Consider the following 16717-nt stretch of genomic DNA (forward strand, 5'->3'; position numbering starts at 1 on the left):
TCCAGATGTTCTGCAGTTGTTGCCTGCAAATGTTCCAAGGCAGGCATGAGAATGCCACCACAGAGCAGGAGCCCCTTGATGTGGCAGTGGTGATTTTTCCTTCCTGCAAAGGGAAGGTGTGTGATCTGCTCTGCTCTGGGCCTCGTTCAGCCACAGGCAGTGTGACCTTCAGCACATGTACTCAGAGTAAAACTTCCTCTTCAAAACTTAGCCAGCAAGCCATGGATCTGGATGGCCACTTCAGTAGCCTCTGCAGGAGCTCCCCACTCTGTTACCATAACGTTAAGTATTTTTTAATTTTCTTGCATTTTAGAGTAGAAATAAGTACAAGGCAGATATGAAGTCTTTTCAGATGCAAGCTCTTTGAAATTCCTGTCCTCACAATCACAGATTCATTGGACTATAGAAGTCTTAAAAAGTCATCAGTGCCATTCTCTGTTGGCTAAAGAGCCCCCAGTGCCATCCTCACTGCTTCTTTTTCTGACCTTCTCAGCATCTCCACTCATGCAGGTTCCTCAGCTTACCGTTTTCTCATGGGGAGAATGGTCTTGGTACACAGCCAATGTCTTTGCTATGTCTTCATAGTTTATTATTTTCTGGCTTTTATGCTGCTGATATAGATACTGGGGTATTACTCTTGAAAATGGAATACTGCTCTCAATCTGCCCTCTTCTTAAATAGCTAAATAAATAAACCCACTCCGTGCAGTCTTTTCTTCATGGTTAATTTAATAGCTTCTTCCTACTCATTCTCTGCCCATTCAATGGGTTTATAATGTTGTTGAGGAGAGAGAAACAGCTGGGCACTTCTTGAACTCATGCAACTGAGTTCCTTCAACTCCACCTGGGAAAATTCTTGCCTGCAGAGGCTTTTCTCACTCTGTTGTGCAGATATGCAGTGCCATGCTTTGTACTTGTCTCTGTTGAGCACTGTTTCAGAATACTTCTCCAACTTGTCAAGATCATTTTAACTGTAAACTTCTGAAGTAAACCAATGTTTCTGTGCAGCTTGTGCCATCTGTAAGTTGACCTGAACGTGTTATTTCCCTTTATCCATGGATCCTTTCTTCCATCATGGATGTCTGTAAATGACGCACTCAGTCATTTTAGAGCCAGAACAGAGTACTGCAGAAACCTATCTGATTACGCTCGGGTTTATTACTGCCATTGGCTTGATATTTCTGTAAGTTTATGTTTCCAGCCATTTTCTATTGTGTTAAGCTAGACTTTATTTCCTCTATCTGTTTGCAGAAAAGTCATGTAGAGAAGCGCTGAAGCCTCAGTAACATCAAAATAATATTCACTCTGCACTCAAGATCCTTTGTGATTTGTTTCTGACCAATCCATTTCATTTTTTACTCATTTTCCACTATTCTCTTAGTTGTTTTGAATCATTTTGCTTTTTTTTCATAATAAGATACTGAGTAGTTAATTTTGCAGTTCTTCCTTCTGCTCTTTTGAAGATAATCACTAGATTTTGCCTTTTCCAGTCTTTTTGTCATTGTGCTGTCTGTGCATGGATTCCCTGTGTTGAATCTCTGGTCAAATACCTCTGGTGTTTTTTGTAGCGTTTTTTATTGTTAGGCCTGCTGTTAGTTAGCTCAGAAGTTGTTTACAGTAGTGATCAGAGAGCTTAAAAAGGTTTAAGGGGAAGTGAGCCTCTCACCTATGGGTCACCGGTTTGAATCTACCCAAAGATGGGCTGCCATGAATCATTTCCATTTTTCAGATGCTTGTGTAATGTGTGAAATCTGTTGACGACTGAAACTGGCATTACACAATAAAAGCACACAGCATTTATGAAAGACACTGTTGTTTGAAATCGAGGCAGTGAAACTAACAATTGGATGAGTAAGAAAACGAACAGTCTAATGCTATTTGAGTGCATTTCTTTTGGAAAGTCAAATTCAGGAGCTCACAGTTCCCATGCTTGTGGTCTTTCACTGGCTTTGTCTTCTCTTTATAATGGTTCGTGTTTTCAGATGTAGCAACATGGGTACTGCTAAGTCTAAATGAGATGCTTATGTATTTTATCTGGATCCATGCAGTGTGTTTAGTGCTTGCCAAATTGAGCCATTGTGCTATGTTTTGTAATGTATTACTTCAAAGTTAATGTAGTGAATCTGGTAAGATACTCTGCCAAGTTTTGGCAAGTATAGAAGGAAATTGGGAAATCCCAGTTCCACTGAAGTCATGGGGTAAGGATAGCAGTATTCAAATCTGTGTCTCCAGCATGTCCTCTTCCAATTGGCAAGAGCTTTTGGGAAGGCCTGTATATATGTGTGTGTGTGTATGTTGTGTGTATAAGTCTGAAGAGGTATTTATGAAGAGCTGAAAATATGCCAAGGCAAACTGGACCCATAGTCCAGACAAGACGAGTACGTTGTGTTTTTCTCTTGCAGCAGCCTGGAGAGCTCATGCTTGATAATGCTCAGGTTTTATTAGGGTTTTATTCAATAATGCCTATGTTAGTTAACTCGATAGTGCATTTAGTTTAATTAGGCATTCCCCATGTTATCTGTTGTGCTACAAACCTTCATGATGTTTGTTTTTTCATTCATAACAATACATAACTACATTATAGATCGATCCCACCAGGGCAATGCTGGGTATTTCTGCAGGACACAAATGTGGCTTTGGTAATGGAGGAAACATTGGTGATAAAGGACATGACTTTATACTGGTGGTGAAAGCCAGTATCCTACCCTGTTCTGCAGCACTGGATGATTGCTGTTGACTCTGTGTTTATGTTGGGCTTAGCAGGGGGGCAGCTCATGCCTCCCCACACCACAGTGCCTGCCTATTCTGTGGGGGAATTCATTTCTACACAGTTCCCTGTGCCCTTTTTACAGAACGTGTCCATTCAAAGGTGCTACTAAAGTCACAGATCTCCTCACTGCTCTGCTCAACACAGTTCTGTGTTGGTATTGTTCAACTTCAGATCAAATTGGTCTGTTTAATCCAATCTACTTGCCACAACTGTTCCAGCTGATTCTGCCTGATGGAGAGCATCAGGAATGCAGATCCTTCCTGAAGGATCCTTCAGAAGGAAGGTTCCTGGAGCCGCTCCAGGAAGGTAGGCAGCAGGGCATGAGCCCCCTGGGATGGGACAGGAGCAGAATGGGGAGCAGGCCTGGTGCTGTGCTGCAGGTGGTGCTGGCAGCCAGGACTGTGAGAGATGGGTGCACGGCTCCTGCTGCACAACCACAGGCAGGCTGAGCTGCCAGGCTGCTGAAAAATTGACACTTCTGCTTTGTAATTGGGTTGTATGCATTTCTTTTGTGCTTTTGGCATTGGGGCGGATACAGAGTAGAAGACTGTGTAATGACGGGGGTAGGGCTTGTCTGTCAGTGGGTCAGGACATGCAGGGGTACTCGGCATTGCTGAGAGGTGGGGAGAACACCCATGCTCCCAGCTGCTTTTAATCGCTAATTACATCCTCTCTCCTCCATAGCCTTGCTTTCCTGCCCTGTCTGACTCAGAGAGGTTAGTCAGCCATTGCCTGGCTCTGCTGACGTGCCTCAGGAGGAGAGCTGCGGGAAAAGCAGTCCTGGCCGCAGCTGGCAATGAGCAGTTTCTCCTCTGTCTCTCCATTTCCCAGCTCCTTACAAGTGAAAATGGCTTTTAGAACAAGAGAAAAACAGAAGTTTTCTGTTTCCCAAAACTCTGAACAAAGATTCTGTCCTTTTAAGGCAAATTGAGTTATTTCTGTAATAATGCAGCACTTGGAGCGTTAACTAGTTCACATATTTTATATTTGTTTTCCAAACACTGTGCATTCTGCATTATCCTGTGTGAAAAGAATGACATTCTTAAATAACCAAGATGATAATTATTTTCACTCCTTTCCTTCTTTCCTTGTCACTGTTTCCCTTCCTGCCCCATCACATTATTTCACAGGATGATTTATAAACGCTGTATTCAGATTGTGGTTCATGCAGCAAAGAATATGAAGCCATCGGTAACTCTGTATTCCCTTTACATGGAATTCTCCATACAAAACATATAAATCTGGTCCTGTGAACAATATAAAATTAAGGGATAGAATCTGGGGGGGGAAGATTTTAAAAAACTGGATTTTCTTACAGATGCTGTAGAAATGTTTCAGTCAAATGCATTTCATTCTGAGATACAGCAGCAAGCCAGAGAGATGGTGCCGAATAGATAGTTCTCCAAATCAGACTCATCCTTTTTTTCCTAATATTTTCATTGCAGTGGGTAAGAGATACGGGTCTGCCAGCCTGCCTATTGAACTATCTGCTGCAGCTTAACTGCAGCAAGAAAACGGTAATCCTATTGTGCTCCTACAGCAGTCTCCTGGGAAGCAGAAGGCATTGAAATTACTGAGCTGTTGTCCTATCCCCTCCTCACCTGTCTTTGTAGCTGTAAATATAGTGTCTGCCTGTAAATAACAGTTTGCTGCATCTTTAAGCACATTCCCTAACAAGAGGCAGTGATTTACTGAGGTGATAAGCTGTAACTAATACTAGGGTATCATAATGGGTAAATAGATTAACACCATGCTTCTCTGTATTTTGCTTTCTAGGGAGCCCACTGGCTCATTCGCTCCTAGATGCTTACTGCAGCACTTTGCGATGCGCTGAGTTAAATCAGTCAGCTACAGGATTGTAGCTATTGACGGTGGTGTGTATACAGCTAATGAAATGCATTAGGGAATCTATCGGGTAGCATTGATTGCTTAGCCTGTTTGCCTTTCCTTTTCTATTCCCCTACCCAAAAAGGATTCTAATGGACTATACCCAATATTCAATGCCAGGACTATAAACCACTCTTCACGACACGCCATCATCATTCATCATGTAATTGTTGCTTTGTGAATGCAAGTACACTGGCAGCCTTTGTCACTAAGAAGTAAGGAAACGTGCAGGCAGCCTGGGTGGGAGGCATGGTTTCCCTCCCCTCCAAAGCCTGGCCGATGGGAGCACCTCGTCAAGTGTGTGCTGGAGAGGTCTGCTTTGTCTCCAAGTGACAGGTCTTCGGCTCCAAAGGGCCCTAGCAAAAGATGAGCAATGTTGGGCGGTGTTGCCAGCCGGAATAATGGTGCTGCGCATCTTGTGATATTTGGCACATTCCTAAGCACCTGGCTCCTGGAGGCAGGGGATTAAATAACGATTGCTTCCTTTCTCTTTGAAGAAAAGCTTAGCTCTGCGGTTGCAAAGAAATGCTTGAAATGTCATTCAAGTAGAAGGGAAAAAGATCTTCTGCCTTCCACCATTCTCCATCCCCAGGCTCTCAGTGCACACATCGCAGTGTTACTCTGTGATTTTTCAGTGAAAGCACTAAGAAATACCGAAGGCACCCAGAAGGCCACAGTGTGGCCAGCTGTGGTATGTGGGGTATTGTCAGTGTGGTGGGGAGAACTCAGCCTACACTGCATGGAGGCACTAGCACCTCCCTTCTCTGGAGACAGGCAAAACAACAAGCTGACTGTGGGGAGCTGAACGCCTAGAAACGGTTTCTTAAATTCTTTTTCTTGCTTCCTTTAGAAACCTCGTTGGCAAGTTGAGATTGGAATCTCTCTCATTTTTAAATCTCTGTTTTTCTCCGTTTCACAAGTGCAAAACCAGAGGCTGCTCATTTCTGTGTTGGTTCCCTAACACAGTCGTTCCTAGCAAATCGGTATTGATTTATTCCTATGAAAATGCATCAACGTTTGAAGTAAAATGCAATCCCATTAAGAATGATACAGGTTTTCCAAATGGAGAAAAGTAGGTCAAATATTGCACCAATCAGCTCAGAGCATGTCCCTTTAAGCAAAATAAATGTGTGAATACACTTAAACTGTCAGCACGTCATTTGATTGCCATTATTATGCATCTTTTGGCATGAGCTGGCAAAGCCCTCTGCGTCTGCACGTTGGCTGAAAATGTCAGTTCTGGGGAATTAACCAGGCTATGCTCTGCATTTGTTTGTGTGCAGGGGAGCAAGGGGGTGCACGCTTAAAGGATTTTTGTTTCCTCCTTGCAACAGTTGACTTCAACTTAGGCAGGAGAGCTGGGTTATTATATGCAAGGGACATTGTAGCAGTGCAGCACAGGAACACGATTTAAATCTGATCATTAAAGTGCCGCAGTGAGAGGCTGTGAGAGACGGTGTGGATGGTCCATCTGCAAAATCTGTGCTCCTGTTGCAAGAAGGAGGGGCAGAGGGGGGAGAAAAAGCAGCTGCTTGGCTGTGCTGTGAGAGGGAGAGACTGACTGTTGGCACCATCTGTAGCTGTCCTTTGTGCTTGCTGCTTTATCTGTTCATTATAGTACGATACTGAATTTCTCGTGCTTTGAGTGTAAATGAGTTGAGATGTGCCCAATACTGTCAGCATAAAAAGCAGTAACTAAGTACACTAAAGATGAATAGTGTAATCTGTAAATTCATTTTGAGTTTGTTTCATCTGACTTGAATAGCAGAGGAAGTAATGTTCTCCAGAAGGCAGCTGTACCAGATGTGAGGTGCACACTCCCCCTACACACCGAGCACGCAGCAGCTCATGGCAGCGTGGGGAGGGCAGCAGGCTCCTGTCTGGCTGGGGCAGCGCGGTGCTGGTGGACTGGGAGCTCTGGGCAGGGTCTGCTTTCTTTACTGCACAAACACCAATGTCAGGAGGAGAGCGATTATCCTACGTGGTACATGAGTCGAGATGTCCCCAGGGAGAAAGGTTAAACCTCTCAGTAATGAGTGCTATGATAGGGATGAGTAAATGTGTTATGTTCTATACCCGCACTATCCTGGTTTCTGAAAACAGGAGTCTTCTCCAGATAACTTGTAGAATGTAACTGTCTGGCTTATCTTGAAGGCTTCTTTGTTCTTTGACAGTTCACATTTCACCTTTATAAATGTGTGTGTTAGATATTAGTAATATTAATAACTCATTAAGATCTTCCCTTATCTCCACCTCACCAAAGCAATGCTATCTCACTGGCATATTCCTTTTCCAAGGGTTACTCTGCTTTTTTCCAAAGCAGGTATGGCTTTTGTTTGCAGATTCATGTCCTCAGCCCCATTAGGTTGCTTCTTTTTATCTTATTTGTCAAGTGCCTACGTGTACGGAAGGAGCAATGCCCTGTTTGCATCAAAGCCATGTTTAAGATGGGCGATTTCCATTTGACGCTGCAGTAATTGCACTCGGCATGGTGATGCTCAGGGGATGCTCATCCCCTGTTGCTCCGACATGGCTGCACTGCTGTGCAGCAGCATGGTGCTTGCCTGCAATGCTCCAGTGGCCGTGGTGTGGGTAGCAGCTGTGCCACGCTGTGACCGTGTCGCTGGGCAGCTGGAAAAGGGGAGCATGTTAGTAGTGGTAGGGCAGGGATGAAAGGTGAGTGTAATGTGATCAGATGCTTGTTGACAGATTCCTTGGCTAGTAGAGAAGCAGCTTAGGCTGACACTCATTGCTGGAGCATTTCACACTGCTCGGGGGAACACTCTGGAGGCTGCATGCTAGGCTAACCATTTTGGAGTGCCTGTATTTGGTTACATAAAGGAGCGGTGTCCCCTTCCTTTCAAAGCAGAGCTCTAAAATGCCTCCCTGAACACCACTGCTGACCTTCCATTTGATAAATGCAAGGAATTTATTGCATCGCCTTTGTCCAAATGTGTGATTAATTCACAGGAATAGTCTGGCTTAAAATATTTTTCTTGTGTGGCCATTAAGCTTGAGAAATTCCAATTGTTTTGCCGACTGAAAAATCATATTTGTGGGCGTTCTTGGCAAAACAAGTTCTTTTTTTCCCCTGCAAATATGACTTCACAATTAGTCCCTTTGGAATTTGCTCTATTAAATGCTGGTTAACAGGACCTCTGCAACAGAAAGGTGGCTGCTGCTTGGGGTTCTGTTACTGGGCTAGGGGATATCCATTAGAAAAAGATAAGAATTGAAACTAAAAGCCTCAATTTTGGAGAATTCTGCTCTTGCTCTTTTAAAGTGGCAAGCCTGAAGTTACATGTAGAGCTCTCCTGCTTAAAGCTGCTATGGCAGTTTGCTTTTTAAGCAGCCTCCTGGTTCTCACCTGCCTGCACAATCTGTTGATTTGTTCCATTCATACCACCTTAGGAAAGCACTTAGTTTAAAGAAATATACAAGCACAAAGCATGTTATTGTGATGAGGTTTATGCAAAGCACACTTTAAAGGATGAAAATCCCCAAGCACTTCCACTTGGAAATGCTTCTTCAGCTGCAGAACAGAGTTCAGTTCATGTGCATCTCATTGGTGGAGCCCTTTGCCATGCTGTACCCTGGGAATGTCTTGCCCAACGGAGCCACTCCTGCTGCTGGCACTGTGGCAGCTCTGTGGTTCAGCCATGCCACTGGTGGTTGTTTGCAAAGCCGTGTCTCTTCACAGCCAGACCCAACTCGCAGTCACTTTCTCAAGCTCTGCTTACTCCAGATTACATCGGTTTTGTAAGAGGGGCTGGTCTTCTCTGTCTGTGGGTGCTTAAGGAAAAGGTCACATTTTCAGAGATAATGAACCCTTTCATGTCTTCTGAGGGAGTTGCAAGCTTTTAGTCTCTCTAGGAAATATCTGCCTGTCATCATTCATAAGCATGATGTTCCTGTAAGCACTGAAGCACCGTCATTGCCCAGAAGATTAGTCACATAATGGAGATAAGCACTTAGGGGTTATGCTGGTTCAAATGCAGATGGAAGTACCTAACTTCTGTATACCTTACCCGCATTAGTGCGGCTCTATTCTCATGTTTATCTATTCAGGACTGGTAGCTAATGGCAGTTTTGGAAATTCCAGCACATGGGTTCCTCTTCATGCCTCTCCAATTAAGCTTTAGCACAAAAATAGCCAAACAGAAAAAGAGATCTTGTTATCCACTGCTCCCCTCTGTGAATGATGTCTTCTGCCTGTTTTTGTTACGTTTCTATTAGTGTGAAATGAATTCTTCAGTGCCTTTTTTCACCCACAACAGCTACCCCATGTCCTTGCGCCTCATCCATTTATCTCTTTGCTGCTCAGCTCAGACAAATTCTCTCGTGCCTCCTGGGCTGTGCAGACTGTTTGTAACTTGTGTAAAAACATTATAATGATAGCGTAGTGCAATTACAGACTCAATTTGATAGGATAATAATGTGAGTGGTGGTTCGTGGACGAACTTTTCACTCCTGGGGCTTGTCTGTTCAGTTTGTGGCTCTTGTTATAGCAGCTTGCATCTGCACTCAGCTATACCGGTTATTCTGATGTGCACTTACTGTCATTTTGTTCTGATTGCACAGCGCTGCTCTCGTCGTGGTGTGAGGAGCTGGGACGGCTTTTGCTGCTTCGCCACCAGAAAAGCCGGCAGAACGATCCTCCAGGGAAGCTCCCAATGCAACCCCCCATGAACTCTATGAGCTCCATGAAACCCACCCTCTCTCATAGGTGAGTCTCAGCCCAGCCTGTAGGAGTGCAGTTGTGTAAGATAATCTGTTTTTTAACTGAGATGCTCGTTACCGTTGACAGAGGTGGCTACAGCTTTGTGCTGTGAACAGCATTAGAGACATCAGGGGATGTATAATGACAGCATGCACTAAATAAATGCAGTTTTTGTTTTTGCCATTACCTGGTGCATAGAGAAATAATGCTTCCATCTTGAAATCTGTGCTCAGGTCAAGTGGGCTCACTTTGAAACTTGAAGTTGTGCCCAAAGGATAAACTTCCATAACATATCTCTCACCAAGCACTTTCCTACTCTTTATTTAAATAGAGTTGGTTTTCTTGAGGTTGAAAACATTTCATCGATGTTCCATTTTGTCCACTGCATTAGAAATGTCATGCTAAATTGAAGCAATTGTGTTGTGGGAGCATCCAGAGGTATGAGAATGTCTTGTACCACCTTAAATCAGGTGAAGATCCCAGAGTAGTTGATATAGAGAAAATGTGAGCACTAAATGAAGCTAGAAGAGACTGAAGATGTGAGCCTTTGATTACCAATTTATACAGAAAAACAGAATTTGTACTTCTTGCCTGTGGAGCCTGAGTCAAGGCAAAAGCTGAAAAGTAAATGTACACAGGGTTAAACACTGATGTCATGCTTTATGTTTCTGTGAGTTTTTTTTCAAGGCTTATTTTCCCATAGCGTCACATTAAAGAAATCACACTAGTATAAATTGTTTTTTTGTGCAGGGCACTATTGTTAGTAAGGAATTATAACAGTGTAGATGAAGCTAGATTCTTCATACCCATATACTGCAGAAGCATAACGTGTCTTGAACTTTCATGGTAGAATAGAACGTAGGGGTTTGATTCATCTTTATAGCAGTGTATTCGCATAACAGAATTTGTTTGGAAACCACTTTTTTCTGCCCCTGTATGTTGTACTTATGGAAGAACTGTGGGACCTCTATGCCTTTTATTATAGTTCTTGAGAATAGCGTTCATTTTAAACATAATACAACATCACTGAGTTTTGGGAGCATCTGGACTGCCTCTTTTTTCAGTTGATTGCATAATAATGAATTGTAAACATAGAATCATAGAATGGCTTGGGTTGGAAGGGACCTTAAAGCCCATCTAATTCCAGCCTCTGGCTGTGGGCAGAATTGCCACCCACCAGACCAGGTGCCCAAGGTGCCATCCAACCTGACCTTGAACGTCTCCAAGGATGAGGCACCCACAGCTTCTCTGGGCAGCTGTGCCAGGACTTCATCATCCTCTGAGTGAAAATTTTTTCCCTATTATCTAATCTAAATCTCTCCTCTTTTAGTTCAACACTATTCCCACTTGGCCTATCACCATCTGCCCATGTTAAAAGTTGGTTCTCTCTTGATAATAAGCTTCCCTTACGTAAAAGCCATGGTGAGATCTCCCTGGAGCTTTCTCTTATCCAGGCTGAACAAGCCCAGCTCCCTTAGCCTTTCTTCATAAGAGAAGTACTCCAGCCTTCAGAGCATCTTCATGCCCGTCCCCTTAACCTGCTCCAAGAGGTCCACATCTTCCTTGCGCTGGAGGCCCCAGGGCTGGATGCAGTAATTCAAAAAAAAAAAAAAAAAGAAAAGAAAAAAAAAAAAAAAAAGAAAACCAACCAAACTATAATGAATAAAACAAAAAACCTAGGAAAATTTCTGTATTGAAACAACTTAGTTTTTGCACCTTGCAAAAAGCTTTGCAGAATTCAACATGCAATTTAGTAGTCATTCTGCACAGAAACATGTGATGCAGTGTGTAAAGCGCATGCACATTCTTACACATAGTTTTGTAGTTTTCAGATTCTTGATTCTCATCTGATGATTTAGCCTGAGTTGCCCTGAAGTCTGTAAAGCAAAGATGAAACCTCTGTTGTACCTCACAGAGGCTGTATAATATATAACTAGATAAGATAGACACAATTATTTTTTCCTTCATGACAGTTCTACCCCAGTACTCTGTCACTTGAAATATTCTCTCCTGCTAAAACTTAAAGTGACATTTCTGGCAAGACCAACTTACCCAGTATTCTACCTGATAGTAGGACATCCTGTCCACTATCAAGCAATCCCTGTAAGTTTCTCCTGAGTAATGCCCTTGAAATGTTTTACTAAAGAAGACACTGTGAGTCAGTTTTAAATTACTGCTGTTTACCTATGAGATATCCCTCTAGAAACATCAATTCTGTGGCATAAGTTCTTATCTACAGTAACTGCTGCAGCATCTTAAGGATTTGAAATACCAGCCAGCCATGGAGCATCACTGCTTCATTGTGTACTGTTCTCTCACATATTGTTTAGCCATAACATGACTGTGCAAAATATCTCAGGTGGTACATTACAAGAAGACATCTTATCACTTTCCAACTTCCTTTTCCAGCTGAAAATGTTTATTTTCCATGTATGATGGGTCTGCGTGATAGTAATAAAGCATGGAGGAGGGAAGAAGTGGGTTTTCTCTTTGTTAAATAGAAGATGAAAAGCAGTTAAACATAATCCTAGCGATAAAGCTGTTGATGAGGCAAAATTTGTATTTGTGTTAGATTATATTTGGCTACGGAGCTTAGTATTAGAGTTAAATGCAATCTCTAATTCAACAGGTTTTTGTGTGAATCAAACAAATTAAAAAACAACATCACAAAAAGAAAACCAACAACTAAGCTTGTTTTGCATTCTCTACAAGTAATTAATGTAGTCAGCTACTTTAATTTGTGAAGAAGAACTAGATATGAAATTAGAATAGCCAAGAGTGTATTCAGAAACCTGGCATATCTTAACAAAGTAATATAGGATGGATGACGACTGCTTAACATCACCAGACAAAAAAAGAAATTTCCCCTGTCATCAGACTACCGTTGAGTAGCCAGCACAAGGTTTTCTTTGTCATTGCTTTAATGAGTGACATAATTACTCAAAACTGTTCAGACTCTCAATTCCCATTGCACGTGATGCTACAGAAATACAGCTATATAGTCTCTAAGTTGTAACAGGCCTCAGCTATTTTAAATAAATTCTGACTGAAGAACACATCAAATGAGGGTTTGTATTTAAGTAACTGTGGGCACATATGTTGGAAAGAATTCAGGTCTAGCCTATTGTTGGGGGTAGCTTCTTATTTTGAGAAAGCAAATTGAGTTGTGAGAGAAAACTGAAGTAGACAGATCAAGGACTGTGGTGGCAATATTATTGAGCAGAACGTTAGCCATGTAAAAATTTGCACACATGCAAAAAATGCTTTCAGGGTAGAGATTGCCTTGTGCTGATTGATTTATAAAGTAAGGGGATCAAGTGGTAAATAACTATGCAAGTTGTGTATAGAACAAAAATTCAATGACATACCTGCTTTGTAATGTGGGATGGTTGGTTTGACTGCAAAATTGTGCGCTTTAGGGACAGAGTGAGCACTGGGTTCTCCAAAAAAAAAACAAAAAACCCCTCAGTTTTTGTTGGTTGTTTTTATGTCTGTGCAGTGTGATAATACTAAGCTCAGAACTGAAGTTGAGATACATAGATTTTCTTTTTAGATTTTTTTTTTTTTTTTTTTTTTACTGATCTACATGGGTAAATTTGACTCAGGTACCGAAGGACCAGTGTGAGACCTATCCGCCTCCTTAATCCTGTGTAATTTCTAAATTAAGCCCTACTTAAAGGATTTATGGGGGACTTAAGGAGAGTCTTTGGGCTGGCCTTTTGCAGAGGAGTGAAATTTCATGCTTAGTGTAACTTCTTTGTGTTGTAGTTTTCCAGTCTGACATAATGTCTATAACAACAGACAAATACTTCTCAAAGAGGCTGATTTATGCCTTTAGAGATGCTTTAAGATCTTTGGCAAATGCTGCAATGTAAGTACAAATTACCATCATAATAACACCTTGCTTTGCTTTGAAGAAGTTGCTACTTAACACTTCCCTGCGTTATGTGGTGAATCTCAATAATCGTGGATCAAATTGAATCTTGGTGACAGTGGGCACCATTTTCATCCCCCTCGGTGAGATTTGCACCTGATCAGAACCTCAGTCTAAGGTGGTTCGGAGCCACACAGGCACATGGGGATTGTTTGTTTCTTGGCTAGCTTGTGGTAAAGCTCCTGTTGTCAATGAACACCTGAGGATATGCAGCTAGAATGTGGTGCTGAGTGTTCTTCAGGTTCCTGATGTCTTCTCTCTAGTTTCAAGTGTTGGTTTTCTGTATTCGTTGGCAGCTGTCCTGCAGTTGGTGAGCAAATTAAAGTGATGTCTGCATAGAGCAGTCAAGGTTGATGAGAATTATGAAGATAGAGTTATTTTTAACAGAAATGACTTAATGCCAAAGGTTTTGATAAAACTGAACAGTGGGTCGAATTTACTAGTAATTCAATATTACAGTACATATTTATTATCATTATGGTTCTATGTTCAGGCAATTCCCACAAATACATTTTATTGGTTGGAATTGCTTTACAGGGGTGCTTTATTTTAGTTAGTTTTGTCCCTTTATTTTTCACCTAAAGCTTAACTAACATCTGAACTTACATTGCTAGGAGCTTTTGGAAGAGATTGATGATCCTGTGTCTGAACTTCTACTGGGTGATTAGGACCATCCCTTACATGGTTTGTTATGGATGAGGAGCAAGCTGGTACCAGCATTGTCAACGTTTTCTGCAGAGGTTGCTGCCTTTTCAATTTGGCCTTCGCAGGCTGTTTTGGCTGATTGTAGTAGTTGGTTGTGGGGAATGAGGGAAATCAAGTGAAAAGTCAGGTGCTGGGTATACAATGCACCTGTTATGAAAACAAGTGTGTTGTGCTGCTTCCATACATCAGGGCAGAGCTGAGGATCATAGAATCATTAGAGTTGAAAAAGAGTACTAAGATCTAGTCCAGCTGTCAACTCCTGCCCCCCTGCCCACATCCCTCAGTGCCACCTCTCCGCAGTTCTTCTCCGCTATGGACAATGGCTCTACCACCCCCTGCTGAGCTTCTGCCAGTGCATCTGAGAAGAATTTTTTCATAATATCCAACCTGAGATCGCATGATTATTGCATGTGGCTGTGGTATGCAGGTACAATCTTTGTAAAATAATTTAAAAGTGTTAAGGTGAAATTAAGATTGTTTCAAAGACTTTTCATTTTTTTTTAATTATGAAATAAATGTAATTAGGGACTGAACAGATGGTGATGCAAGACAATATACTCTGTTAAACAAACTCTGTATCTCCCAATCCTGGAAGAACGCTCTCTTTCTTTAGTCCTCTAGGTCAAGATATGACAAAATCCAGCATCAGGAGAATATGAGGGGAAAAAAATCAGAATCCAAAAATGTTTCTGCAGATGCGGCATTACTTAAAGAAAAAAAAAAATGTTGAAAACAGTGTTAAGTAAGGATCCTGATGCTCTGAGTATTGTAAAAAGAAGACTGTAATTGCTTGAAAATACTGTCCCAAGACTGTTTGCCCACCTTGTCCCCTGAGATCAGTAACATTAAATTTAGTATATTCCTATTATGGGAAGAAACTAGAGTAAAACCTTGAAAGAGTATTGGAGCTAAAAGCAAATTATTAGTGATCTCTAATTGAAAATTGAAAGTGTGTAACTATGAGCTGTTAATAATTAAACCTCCAATATTTTCACGTGAAAAATCTGCATTTCATTTTAGGTGAGCTAATTTTGAGGTCAGTCGTTGTGGTAAAAGGAGAGATGGGTGGGCAAGAGCGCTGAAAACAGTAATGGGCAGCTTAAATACTCCTCCAGTGCACGTTTTTCACATGTTTGGTAAAAAGTAGAGGGCGAGGATAATTTCTTATTGTGTGTACAGCACCGTGTGGGGCATCTGTATTTACTAGGGTGCCAAAGTACGTGCTATTGCTATAAGGATAATGCATGGCAATACAGCTACAACCGTTTTGGTACACTGGTATGTACATGTAAGTGTACTCTTTACATTTTTTCATCTAAGCTCTCTGTATACTAGATAAAAAGTTTGGGGTTTATTTTGCGTTTTTGGTGGTTTTTTTAATAAGTGTCAGCTGATATTTTTTAAATCCCTCATGAAGACGAGGCAAGCACAATGTAAGGTATAATCTGCTGACTGAGGCAAAACCTGACCTTCCCAGGTTTTGCTCTGCCTTCAGTAGTTTTTAAAATATAGCTCTACCTTTGAAAAGACAGCTGAAGTCCTGGTGTTTGGGGCAGAGTGAACATCCAGTTCCTAAAAGTGTCTCCTTGATTGCAATTTACTGTTCGGTGAGAAGTGTAGCTGTCTCCTGCTCGTTGCAGGAGGGCTGCCTGCAGCAGCAGATGGTTTGTGCTGTGCCTGGGTGATTCTGCTCTCCCTGTATGGAGGGGAAGGTTCCCTCTGTCAGTTGTTCTCTGCAAAACCAACTCTTTTGTGATGGCACCGGAGTTACAAATCCTTCAGCAGTGGCAACATCCTTAGTTTTTACCAATTTTGACTGCCAGCATGATAACCGTGTGGTGACACTGAGAGCTGTACTTTGCCTAGCTCTTTGATACAACACATGGGGAGTCTTGTAACTGGAGGAGGAGTGCCTGTGACCGTCAGAGCAGCCTGCGCCCTTCATGCAGCCTCGGGTCGGGAGAAATACGTTCCTGCCATAAGTGATGTCAAATACGGCTTCTTTTTTACCTCCATGTTTTATGGGGGGATAATTTGGCAGCACGAACACGTGTGTTTTGTCTATACTCGATGTTTTTCTTGATGCCTTTTCATTACATGTGCCTGTTATTCATTCTGATAGTTGAGAATGGGACCCTCCCCAGGATTTCTCCGTAGATGCATTACAAAAGGAGTGAATTGTCGATATATTAATGTATTTTGTTTATTCCTACTGTTCCTGTACACTTGGGTTCTTAAGTCTCCGTAGTATCGCAAAGGAAGAAAAGGAAGCAGTCTCTACTAATTGCATGAGGGAGAGCTAATGGCTTTCCTAGAACAGGGTGGCTTAGAAATTCCTGCCGAAATCGCTGCCGGATTTTACATAGCGATAACAAAGACCTCTCACTGAAACAGAGCACCGACAACCTGTGCAAGCGAACCCGTGGAATTAATTAGATACCGACGATGCCTTTAATAGGAATCGGTCGTTTCTCCAAATGAGAAAGCTGTTGTAAGAACGAGGAATAGCACCTCAACTAGGGGATCGCGCATCGATGCATCTCCCCGAGCTCAGAAGGCGGGGAAGGTACCACCATCTGCTTATCCTCTCCTTTACCACTTACCTCAGCAGGGAGATGCGATAGTCCGTTCGCCGGTGTCATTGTGGCAGCCGCGGCATTCCCAGACAACTTTGACGAGCGAATTACCGGAGCCGCCTCCTG

General features: G+C 42.2%; 1 protein-coding gene across 14 annotated transcripts in view; it reads left to right on the top strand.

The window, feature by feature from the left end:
* ZMIZ1 (zinc finger MIZ-type containing 1) overlaps nt 1-16717 on the top strand; it is a 324722-nt gene that overhangs the window by 263280 nt on the left and 44725 nt on the right. For all 14 annotated transcript variants that reach the window (XM_052676783.1, XM_052676785.1, XM_052676786.1 and 11 more), the window contains one exon: nt 9238-9382. In XM_052676783.1, the coding sequence (XP_052532743.1) occupies nt 9238-9382 (145 nt within the window). The remainder of the gene's footprint in view (nt 1-9237; nt 9383-16717) is intronic.

This window comes from Tympanuchus pallidicinctus, unplaced genomic scaffold (assembly GCF_026119805.1).
Source record: "Tympanuchus pallidicinctus isolate F22 unplaced genomic scaffold, pur_lepc_1.0 scaffold16, whole genome shotgun sequence".
NCBI classification, from domain to species: domain Eukaryota; kingdom Metazoa; phylum Chordata; class Aves; order Galliformes; family Phasianidae; genus Tympanuchus; species Tympanuchus pallidicinctus.